This window comes from Podarcis muralis, chromosome W, assembly GCF_964188315.1.
Source record: "Podarcis muralis chromosome W, rPodMur119.hap1.1, whole genome shotgun sequence".
In the NCBI taxonomy this organism is placed as follows: Eukaryota; Metazoa; Chordata; class Lepidosauria; order Squamata; family Lacertidae; genus Podarcis; species Podarcis muralis.
Genome location: NC_135674.1, coordinates 12,793,784 through 12,805,995, shown reverse-complemented (window position 1 = coordinate 12,805,995; position 12,212 = coordinate 12,793,784). Strand labels below are relative to the sequence as shown.

The 12,212-nt window shown below is 47.2% G+C and overlaps 1 protein-coding gene across 1 annotated transcript in view; it reads right to left on the bottom strand.

Annotated features, from left to right (window-relative positions):
* Window positions 1–259: 259 nt before the first annotated feature.
* LOC144326260 (NALCN channel auxiliary factor 2-like) overlaps window positions 260–12,212 on the bottom strand; it is a 66,227-nt gene continuing 54,274 nt past the window's right edge. Inside the window, exon 3 of the mRNA XM_077922812.1 lies at window positions 260–6,819. Coding sequence (XP_077778938.1) covers window positions 6,212–6,819 — 608 coding nt within the window. The 3' untranslated portion in view covers window positions 260–6,211. The remainder of the gene's footprint in view (window positions 6,820–12,212) is intronic.

Sequence of the window (12,212 nt, the reverse complement as noted above, 5' to 3'; positions counted from 1 at the left end):
TTTCCCTGCCTAGGTTGTCTTTAGAATCACAGAATTGTAGGGTTGGAAGGGACCTCAAGGGTCATTCACTATTGTGTCCCAACCCACCAGTTGAAGATCAGCCTTATAGGAAATTGGAAATTAATTGCCTTTGTCCTCTGATGGATCTATGGTAGCGGAAATGGAATCTGTGAAGCTGAAATATTGCACTGGAAGGAAAAGTTATAATCAATTCTTAACATTTTATTTATGTACTGTGTTAAACAAGGACCAGAGAAAATCCCTGATCCAAATACAATGGAACTGAAAGCATTACAGGTACAGAGACTATTGAAAACACAGAGTAATATAATAGTTTCAATACAACTGAATTATAGCATCGTTTTGTTGTTTGGTTCCCCCCCCCTTCCCAATCTCTCCTTTCCTCACCTCCCCACCCCACCCCACCCTGCCAACTCCCAAACCATTTCGGGAAAATAAATGTAATAAGAACTAGTGCAAAAAAGTTCTAAAGGTGAAGCACAGTGTGTCAAGTGGCATAAGAAAACCAACGCCTGCTTCCAAAGACACAAGCCACTTTATTATGACAGTGAGCTCATCTGCAATCTCCTTCAACCCATATTTGGATTGTATCGTGTATCGATTGATTCTTCTTGGGTCTGACTTTTCTTGTTCTTCCATGGCTGCACCTTGTGGAAATCCGATCCAACATGCCATACTGGATCTTATCATCCGTGCAGAAAACCTGGAGTGCAATTTTGCTTAAGGGCTCATCCACACTTTTCCTCAACCAGTATTTTGATTGTATTGCATCCTGATAAATTCCCTTGGGTCCAAGAACTTTTCTCATTGTTCTGTGGTTGTACTTTGTGAAAATCCAATTGGCACATGGTACGATCAAAACTGGCACACGATATAATCAAAACATGGGGTGAGCAAAAGTGTGAAGAAGCTCAGAGAGAGAAGGAACTGAAACAGAAATGAGGCAGTGGAAGCAGAAAGGTTTTTAAAAGTTGACTTCAGCAACAAGACTTTTAGCTTTTAAACCTCAACACCATGTATTGTAGTAGTAGTAGTAGTAGTAGTAGTAAGAATAATAATAATAGTTATTATTATTATTGACTTTTTTCACAGCAGGCCTGGTCTTGGTGTCCACAAGCACTTGGGAAGGGTTCAGCAACCAGGCCTGGGTCTCCAAATCACAGCATCCCCACTGCCAGTGCTATTTTTCTAGAAAAAGAAATGCCAGAACTCACCATGAACGCCTCCCTTGTTCTCTTCTAATGGCAATGGTACCCATCCGAGAGGTGCCGGAACTCAATTCCATTGAGTTCCAGCTGGAAAAAGCCCTGCCCACCTCCACAAGCTCCCTGACCTCACTGGATCTCACTTGGTGGAGCCACAAAAAGAGGCAGGCAGTTTTTCAATATGCTGGGGGCACCTGTCTACCACAAAGGTCCTCAAAGTGTGTTCAAATTAATCATTAAAAAAATAAAATCAGCATTGTAAAACAACATTTAACATGAACCCATTCAACATTTTAAAGACTAAATTAGAGTACTGCCAGCGCTGCTGGGGTGGTAGTGCGGTGTTTTTTGATTGAAGGGTACTGGAGTAAAGCCAGCCTGGACTTGGGGGCATGGCCTCATCCTTCTTGGAAGGCAAAATCATTCTGGCTTTGCGTTTCCAACCATCAAATGAACAGGCACAACTTCTGGAGGCCAAAACAGATGGGGGTTTAAAAGTGTTTTGGTATTGAATAAGCAGGTTTAATAGAAAGTTGGGTTTCATAGAATTATAGAGTTGAAAGGGACTCCAAGGGCCATCTAGTTTAAACCTGTGGATTTTTTAAAAAAATTATATACTGTCCTCCATCGGAAAATCACAGGACAGTTTACAGTATAAAAACAGAAAAAGACGTAAGTCATAACAAACAAAACAATAAATCACTCCAGTTAAAAGGCCATGGATTGTTTTAATTAGCCAAAGGCCTGGAAGGAATGTTTTCACTTGGCACCTAAAGATATGTAATGAAGGCACCAGGAGAACCTCCCTGGAGAGAGCATTCCACAAATGCAATGCAGGAATCATAGTTAAAGCAGCCAAAAGATGGCCAATTGCACCCCTAACCTCACAGCTTGGTGTAAAAGACAAAAAATATCTCCAAAATATTTATGGGGAGAAATCTTTTTTTGCACTGTGCCTGAGCCTTGGGATATGATATCCCTGCCATCTTCATGAGACTATGAGGCAGGCACAGGTGGGTGGAGGTGCTTGATATCCTCCCCAGGAGGACCTCAAACTCTGGGAGCTACCACAGAGGATTCCCTCTCATCTCACAGAACTTCAGTTCTTGGATCTTCTTTTGGGGAAGCCTGTGGCAAACTGGCCTAAAGTGTTGTGGGACATCCTGTAGGCACCAGCAGTTCTTAAAGTCCACACTCTTCCTTCTATTGCTTACTGATGCCCCTTTAGGGGAGCGGTAATGAAAAACCTACTTTTGCATCCAGAGAGCCCCAGGGGTCTAACCTCAGCATCTCAGATCAGACATAGGACCAAGCTATCTGAAGGACTCTATCCTCCCATATGAGCCTGCCCGGGCTCTGAGATTAGGTTGCCATATTTCAGAAGGTGAAAATCTGGACACGTAAGTTGTGGAGCTGTTTTTTGGGATGTATGGCAACCCTAGTCTGAAATCCCTCCTGTCTACTTAAGGCTGCCACCATTCAGCCTGGAACCAAACCTCTGCCTCTTGGGCCTTCTCGGCTGCGAGAGGTGAACCACTGGGGATGGCCGATTTCTGCCTGGAAAGTGCTTCTGACTGTGGTATTCCGGATATGTCCAGGAAATTCCGGACATATGACAACCCTATCTGAGATCTTCTGGGGAGGCTGTTCCCTCTACTCCAGCATCCTCAAAGGCTTGCTTGGTGGGGATGTGGGACAGGGTGGTGGCTGCTCCCAGACAACATTAGAACTCCCTTCCCAAAGAAACCAGATTGGCTCCCCTCTTTACTGTCCTTCTGTCAGCAGGTAAAGACTGATATATTCCAACAGGCATTTGGGGACGGACTGGTTTTTTTGTTTTTTTTTAAGGAAAGGGCTTTCAATACTACTGTGCTGTTTTTATCTGTATTTTAATAGATTTGTGGTGTTTTAAATATTGTTTTAATTTTATTCAAGTTGAACTACTTTTTAACAATTATCTTTTATATGTTTTTAGCTTAATTTTATCTGTGTGATTTTGATCTGTGTAAGACACCTTGAGTCCCAACCTGAGAAAAAGATGAGGATAGATAAATAAACCAACAAACAAATAATAATCAGGGTTGGGGAAAGCTTTCTTTCTCTTGGGTCCCTGGAAAGTTTCTGCCCATCAGCATGGTCAATTCTGGGCTGGATGGACAGAGGGGCTCATCGTGTCTCTACAAGACCACAATGATCACCTTTTTCCTCCTGGGGCTGAGGGATTATCTGTGAGTCAGACGAGTTCCTTAAAAGAAACATGAACTATGTACATGTGGAAAGGATCCAGGTGTCTTAGTAGACTGCAAAGTTAACATGAGGCAACAGTGTGATGCAGCAGCAAAAAAGCCTAATGCAATCCTAGGCTGCATCAACAGATGTATAGTGTTCAGATCAAGGGAAGTAATAGTCCTGCACTATTCTGTCTTGGTGAGACCACACCTAGAGTACTGTGTCCAGTTCTGGGTGTCATAATTTAAGGCTATTGACAACCTGGAACGTGTGCCGAGGAGAGAGACCAAGATGATGAGGGGTCTGGAAACCAAGCCTTATGAGGAACAGTTGAGTGAGTTTGGGATGTTTAGAATGGAGAAGAGGAGGCTGAGAGGTGATATGGTAGCCATCTTCAAATATCTGAAGGGGTGTCCTATGGAAGTTGGAGCAAGCTTGTCTTCTGCTGCTCCAGAGGAGAGGACCCGACTCAATGGATTCAAATTGCAAGAAAGGAGATAATAGGAAAAGGTTTCTCATAGTAAGAGCTGTTCAGCAGTGGAATGGACTCCCTTGGAAGGTATTGGACTCTCATTTATTGCAGGTTTTTAAACAGAGACCAAACAGTTGTCTGTCAATGATTATTTAGCTGTGATTCCTGCATTGCAGGGGGTCAGACCTTGGGAGTCACTTCCAACTCTACAGTTCTATGATTTCTAAGATTCATCTGTGTCTCCCAGCAACACTCAGGTGATATACATAAAAGAGAGCCTTTGGAATATCCCCAGTGGGCTAGGGAGAAAATTAAAACGGCTATGCAATCTTATAAACTGACATGGGCAAGGAAAGGAAACTGTTTAGGGCAGTGGTTTTCAACCAGTGTGCCATGGCACTATGGGGTGCCTTGAATGATGGTCAGAGGTGCTGTGGGCAACACTGGCCTCCATCTCTCTTTCCTTCCTTCCCTTCTCTGATGCCCTCTCGCATCTCTGCCTCCCAAAGTCTTTCGCAGCTATTTGCTGCAACAGCTCTGGCTACAAGCTCCGCAGGCAAATGGTGCCTCTGGGGCTGGCCAGGGGGTGCTGGGTGCCAGGAGCTGAGGTGGCCTCAGAGTAAGCAAGCAAGCAGGTGAGGAAGCCCAGCCAGCCAGTTTGCCAGCACTTGTTGTTGGGAATGAACAGACAAGTGGGAGGCCAGGCAGGCAGGTGCTGCACTGGCCTTCCTTGTTTTTGATGTGTGCGAGATCTGCCTGGGAGCTTAGTGTCCAGTGCTGAAGGGGAGCCTTTTCACCATGCAGGCCTGGCAGTGCCCACTGCTGTCACTGCTGCCTCCCAAGGTAAGGTGCTTGTCTCACATTCACTTTTGCCAGTCTCCACTAGGCCACTAAGACTGGGGGCATCCTCTTACCAGGCCCCTGTGGGGCAGTGTGAGTAGGAATCTCTCTTTGGGGCAGAGGGGGCAGCTCAGAGACCAGGGCAGTGGCAGCAGCAGCCCGGAGGACTCCCAAGGAGACGGGGGAGGAGAGGAGGCTGAGGGAACATCCCCCAGGGGAGGGTGTTTCAAAAAGGGTGAGAGGCTGCCAGTTCTGCAGGCAAGGGGTGACATAGATGGGCTCGTGAGCCCCACAGGGGTGCCACAGAAAGTATGCAGTTGGTCAAGGGAGTCGTGAACTCAGAGAGGTTGAAAACCTCTGGTTTAGGGGACCAGTGAAAATAAAAATATATTTTAAAAATGGGGAAATTCAAATAACAAGGAGAAACTCCAGGTTCAGAAAGGTAAGTACGTCTCTTTCTGGACTGAACAAGACCAGACACTAAAGGTCCCCCCCCCCCCCAGCTGCAGCTCTGCCAATGAAACTCTTCTTTTGAAGCTGAATTATGAGGAAATTCCAAATTATGGCCAAAGCAATTCAAAATATTGGAGTGTTAACCAGGGACAGGACCTCGGGGTGGGGCAGGGAAGAGGGAGGAGCAGGAGTGGACCTGCTGTTCGTGGCATGTCCCAGAGGACAAGGATGATGCAGGTGTGTCCTCAGCTTAAGCCCTTCAAGGAGCAAGAGAATACAACTTGCAAAATCATAAATTGTAGAGTTGGAAAGGACCCAAAGGGTCATGTAGCCCAACACTCTGCAATGCTGAAGGACCAACCAATGACAGATGTTCAACCAAGAGCACACAAAGGCTGCTCAGGAGTTAGTGACTGATGGAGGAGCCTTGAACTTGGGTGGGTGGGCGGCGGAAGGAGGTCATCACACCATCATGATTATAGTTTTGGGCTGGGCTGAGAAGATGATAGGGGGGCGGGGAATCCGTAACAGATCTCTGTCAAGCCATTTCTGTTGCCTCTAGTGCAAGTAACTTGGTATGGGGAAGAGACCCCTGTGGCCCTATAAACGAGGCACATGGGGGGGAGGGAGAAGAAGCAGCCCTCAATGGAGCTGGGGTGTTTGTGTTTGCCTTTCCTCAGAAGACAGTTCTCTTAGAGCTGCTCCTGTGGGCTTTCCCTCTGCCTCTGAGCTGTTTTGAGGCCAAAGGCCATCAGGCTGAGGCCTGTTGCTAACCGAACCATTTTCTCAAGAGGCCCGGCCTGAGGCCTGCTGCCAACTGAAGCCTTCACCAGAGCCTTAGAGCCTGAGGCCTGCTGGTGACTGAACCATTTTTAACTGAAGCCTGATGCTGATTTAAACTTTTTCTTCAGAGACCCAGCCTGAAGCATGCTGTTGAATGATTCCTTCCCCAGAAGCTGTTCCCACAGCCTCACATGCTTCAGAGACTCTCTCATCGCAGGGCAGTCCCTGTGATGAGGTGCTCTGGGGGGTGGGAGGGGGGTCTGCATGGGGGTGGGTCTGTGTGCATCACCCCCAATCCTGTGTCACCTCCTGCCACTGGAGGAAGAGCATTTATGCACCCAGCCCCTTTCCCCCCACTGGTGAAAAAGAGCTGGCAGTTGCCTTTTCCCTGCATTGCAAATGAGGGTCCCCCGTCCCTTGTGAGGGTCTCGTCCATGGCAGGGAGGGCCCCCAGGCTCAGCCGCGTGCTGCTGGGCACGCTTGAGAAGGACACCATGGTGTGTAGGAGCATTAGAACCAGGACGCAGAACCGGATCTTGCCGCTGCTGAGGTGGGAGCCTGCAGACACAGGCAGCAGGGATGGATGGTGCTGGTGCTGGTACTGGGCGTGGTGGTAGTAGAGGTTGTAGTGCTGCTGCCGCTGCTGGTGAACGTGGTGGTGGTGATGGGGGATGTCACGGAGTTGGTCATGGAATGACTCTGACTCGATGGATTTGGCTGATGTATTGCAGCTGTAGTCTGGGTGGTGGTTGCATGAGTCCCACAGCATGTCGCAGCACTTGGCTTCCTGTTCAGGCAGATTGCTCTCCAGCAACCCTGGCAAAAGGACAACAAGAAAGGAGGGGGGGGGAGAAGTGGTGTCAGATCTGCTAAGTGCTACCTTCAGGAGAGTTCACTGATGTAAATGAAACCAGGGTAGAATTAGAGGAATCTGCTAATGGGCAGGAAAAAGGAAGAAGGAAGCAACCAGAGGGACTGATTGGTGGCTTCTGTTGTTTCTATACTAATGCACAGAGCATGGGAAATCAACAAGATGAACTTGCACTCTTAATCAAAATTGTAGAGTTGGAAGGTCCTCTGGATCATTTAGTCAAATCCCCTACAATGCACAAATCACAGCTAAGAAATCCCTGAAAGGTGGTCATTCAACTTCTGTTGAAAAACCTCCAAGGAATGAGAGTCCACCTCTGTGATCAAATCACAGAGAGCAGATGACTTATTTTGGACCAACTTGGCACTAGCTACCAGCAGCAGCAGCAGCAGCAGCAGCAGCAGCAGCAGAGCCCAGGGTTGGCTGACGTGGTTTCCTCATATTCTGAAAATCAAGAGACAGACCAGAAAAGGGTTGGCATGTACCAGAACACTAGGAGGTCTGGATACACACAAATAGCTTCCCCTGTCAGGAAAAAGCAGCAATGCAAAAGCAAGCTGCAGGTGTCTGGAATGCAAAACACAATGTTGATGTCTGGGACTGTACTATTGGAAAAAGGGGGCAGTCTATTCAATGTACTGAGCACCGGATGTTAGCTCAGAGTGTCATCTGACCTGTACTGGAAGTACAGAGGTGGAGTCAGTGTGGTCTTCTGCTGGAGACTGGAGGGTACAGACATGTTTCTCTGTACTGCTGGAATGGCAGAAATAAAGAGATGTAAATAGATTTCTGTCTGTCTCTTTTCTCCTCCCTGAAGAAGCAGGGAGGAGGGAGGAGGGTGTGTCCCTCTCACGTTGAGTGGGATCGCTGATTTGTGACCTTGCCTGTAACCTGCCGGGAGACGCAGCCGGGAAGGTCATCAAGGATCTCGAGCCGAATGCCTGGTGTGAGGCCAGTTACCTCTGACTGCGGCTGAGAATCCTGACATCTGGTAGCAGACCGGTGGTTTTCTGATCCATGGAATGCAAGAATGAGAGGTAGATGGATCGTTTGCCATCCTCTGCACCAAAGGAAAGGAGATAACGTCTGCGTGCAGCCAGAAGCTGAACAGACGGCAGAACACCGAGAGCAGGTGTTTTCCACGCAACAGAGCCCAAGGTATGCTGAATTTCGGGCTAAAAGAGTGAACGCAGATTGATTCATTCTCTGGTTCATGGGAGCTGTGAATGGGAAGAAAAACAGCTCTAAAAGAAGAGGCTGCAGCTTGGACGCTCAGCCGCATTCCACAAATTTTTGTGGTTGATTAGCTTTCCTGTTCAAGGCTTGGAATGCACAGTTGCTAAGCAACTGGACTGTGAGGCTGGGCCTGGAAGAGGCGAAAGAAGACAACGGAGTTGTTTTGACTAGAAGTCTCACGTGCTCTTGGAAGGGACTTTCCATAGCAGCCAGAGTTTAGCTGCCAGGTGCCAAGAGCGTAAACAAGCCAGCTATTGGATTTTAGCAGGCTGAAGAGTGAGAGATGAGACTTGGATTCTAGATGGATGCCAAGAAGGGGGGAGACATGCCTTGCCCATCTCCCCTGACTAGAGACAGTTATTCATCATCAGCGGCGTAGCGTGGGTTGTCAGCACCCGGGGCAAGGCAAGTAATTTCCGCCCCCTAACCCGTGGATTTGCGCCCCCTAACCTGTGGATTTCCGCCCCCTAACCCATGGATTTGCCCTAACCCCAGATGTTGCGCCCGGTGCGGCCGGCCCCCCCTGCACCCCCCACGCTACGCCACTGTTCATCATGGTCTGGATGGGTAACTACCCAGAAGGGGTGAGCCACGATGATGCTGGCCAAGTTCCTAAGAGCTCATCGAAAGCTGAGGAGAGCTTTGACCCCAGATGGGGGAGTGAAGGAACTGTTGCTGTTCCTGTGCGAGCAACAATGGGTGTTGCTGACAGGGGGAGGGAGGAACGGAGTTCTAATTCCCTCACTGATGTTGCTACTGGAGAGAATGCTGTAGCATTGAAAGTTGTCCGCTGTCACAACTGTGGACAGACTGGGCATCTTCAGCGGAGCTGTAAGACGCCGCGTCGGCAAGACGGAGCCGAGTGGAGTTCTGGAACGCCTGAAGCATCAGGCAAATGTCGCACCAAGTCTCAGGTGAGACCTGCGATGGCTTTGATGGCACTAAGAGCCACACCAGAGGTGGGGAACTCATTTATTCTCGACACTGGCGCCACGGTTCATATGTCCACACAGAGAACTGTTTTCGGCGTTTAAGAAGCAAAGCTTCACTGTGCAGCAGGCCAACGGTCAGGAGTTGGAAGCGACCGGGATTGGAACTGTGTATCTTGAGAGTCTGAACTTGACTATACACAATGTGTACTTGGTTCCTGAATTGAAGTTTAATCTGCTGAGTGTTTCGCAGATGCAAAGAAAGGACTGAGGTTGTCCTATGATGCTGAAAGCTGCAAGATCTACAAGGATGGAAAGTTGTATCTTTCTGCCAGAGAGAAAGATGGACTGTATTTGTTGACTTTTGATCAAAGTGATTACATGAAATGTAATTCTTCTGATTCTAACATGATCTCTCTCGCAAGTGTGACCAAGACGGACGCCAAGAAGGAGTCCACAAGGGTCGACAGGGCATTTCAGCGGGTGTATGCTGATGTGATTGGTCCTCTAGCACCATCTAGAGGCAATGCAAGATTTTATCTTGTGGTTGTGGATCATTTCTCTAATTTTGTCTGGATTTATGTTTTAGAGAAACCACGAGAAGCCTTAGAAAGGTTTCAGCAGTTTTGTGACAAGGTTAAAAATATGCATGATGCTAACATTGATTGTCTTTTCACAGATGACAAGCCAGTTTTTCTTTTACAGGATTTTCAGAAGTTCCTGCAGAAGAAAGGGATAAGACACAAGGTTGCTGTTTCAGCAGAAGCATGGAACAGGGGTGTCTGTGTAAGGGTGAACAAAGAATTGCAAAAAGGGATGAATGCGCAATTGCTTAGTTCACATTTGCCACATGAATATTGGGCGGAGTCGTTAATGTCCTATGTTCACGTGTGGTTGAGAAAGGTCTCAAAAGAGTTGGGAAGTTCTCCTTTTGAGAAGCTGTTCCACAGAAAACCTTCTGTTGCCTATTTTAAGGTTTTCGGGTCTCAAGTGAGAACAGAAGCTCCAGGTGGAGTAAAGAATGCCAGAGGCATTTTCGTGGGTTATGAAAAGGGTCTCTACAGAGTCATTTTGTCTGAATCTGGTCAGGTGATTCTCACAAAATTTCTAGAGAGTGCTCCTGAACAGGAGAGAGTGATTGTACACACATTTCCCACAGGGAACGATTCGGATGATGATGATGATGATTTTTCTGATTACAATGGTGCGTCAGATTACAGTAGCACAGATGATGACAGTGATAGCTCAGAGAGTTTAGTTGTAACAGTCATTGAGAGGAAATCTCACATAATGGATAGACCTTCACAGGTGAAGGATGAACCACTGTTTGCCATTGGTACTGGTTCTCCTAAGAGTCCAGAGGCTGAACCAGAGAGCAGAGAAGATCAGCACCTCATACGCAGGTCTGAGAGAGTTACAAAGGGTGTACCACCAAAGAGGTACTCAAAAGAGTTTGCTAACTTAGCTGTTGCATGTGTTGCTGTTGTAAACAACCGAGGACAGGTTGAAGCAGTGTCTAAGTCAGAGACAAAGACACAACAGAGAGTTGCTAGCCAAGGTAATGCAGATGCACTCATTCCTTGGAAGCCAGTCAACCAGAGAAGTACACTGGGGAAACCAGTGGCGGGGAGTTCCAAGGGTGGAACTGAAACAACAGGGGAGTGTTATATGTATAACAACTGTTTGTTTTCTTCTCTGGATCACGCTTTGCTCGCCGCAACACGCATTGATGCTTTGGGGGGAGGTTGTCAGGAAAAAGCAGCAATGCAAAAGCAAGCTGCAGGTGTCTGGAATGCAAAACACAATGTTGATGTCTGGGACTGTACTATTGGAAAAAGGGGGCAGTCTATTCAATGTACTGAGCACCGGATGTTAGCTCAGAGTGTCATCTGACCTGTACTGGAAGTACAGAGGTGGAGTCAGTGTGGTCTTCTGCTGGAGACTGGAGGGTACAGACATGTTTCTCTGTACTGCTGGAATGACAGAAATAAAGAGATGTAAATAGATTTCTGTCTGTCTCTTTTCTCCTCCCTGAAGAAGCAGGGAGGAGGGAGGAGGGTGTGTCCCTCTCACGTTGAGTGGGATCGCTGATTTGTGACCTTGCCTGTAACCTGCCGGGAGACGCAGCCGGGAAGGTCATCAAGGATCTCGAGCCGAATGCCTGGTGTGAGGCCAGTTACCTCTGACTGCGGCTGAGAATCCTGACATCCCCATCCCTTCTAAGGGCATGCTGTTATGGGGCAGAGGACCTTCAACTAGGCAGGCCTAGTTGAACCTACTGAACTGAATCATGGACACCAAGGCAAATAACTGGTCTCCATTATTTACACAGTTTTTGGAGTTTGCCACTGGTCTATTTGTGGGCCTTAAATGTTATTGGGAGAAGGAGATAAATGTTCAAATAGAGAAATCTGAAAGGAAATCACGGTGGTCATATAAGCCATATAAATTGATTCCATCATATGTGAGAGAACATTCCCTCAAAGATCTGCATAGATGGCATAACACACCTATGAATATGTCCCATATTACATCAGTCAGCACATGACTGCTGGTGGGACTGTGGGTTTCAAGGGACATTCCTCCATCTTTGGTGGAAATGTCCTCGCATTACATTAATTCTGATCCCAAGTATATCAAGGAATACCTAAAATAAGTAAATCACCTGTTCAGGCTTCCCCACAACTATAATTATTGAATATGTGGATGAACAACTCAAAAACCTGTCACTCCAGAGCTTTTGACACTGTTGTTAGCTGCAGCTAGAATAATAGAAACAGAGAACTTTAAAGTTCTAAGGGACTCCAAGGGTCATCTAGTCCGACTCCTTACATTGCTAGGATTTCAAGAGCCCAGCAATGGAAACCTTTAAAAATCTGCATTTGGCTGTATCATAGAATCATAGAGTTGGAAGGGATCCAAGGGCCATCTAGTCCAACCCCCTGCAATGCAGGAAACTCAGCTAAAGCATCCAAGACAGATGTCCATCCAACCTCTGCATAAAAACCTCCAAGGAAGGAGAGTCCACAACCTCTCGAGGGAGACTGTTCCACTGTCAAACAGCCGGGTCTTAGAAATCAGAGCTTCCTTTCCTAAGTGCTCACAGACCAACTGCTGAAGTATTTGTTCTATGACCTTTCCCGGATGTCTTGATTTATATTGCTGTGTCTCAC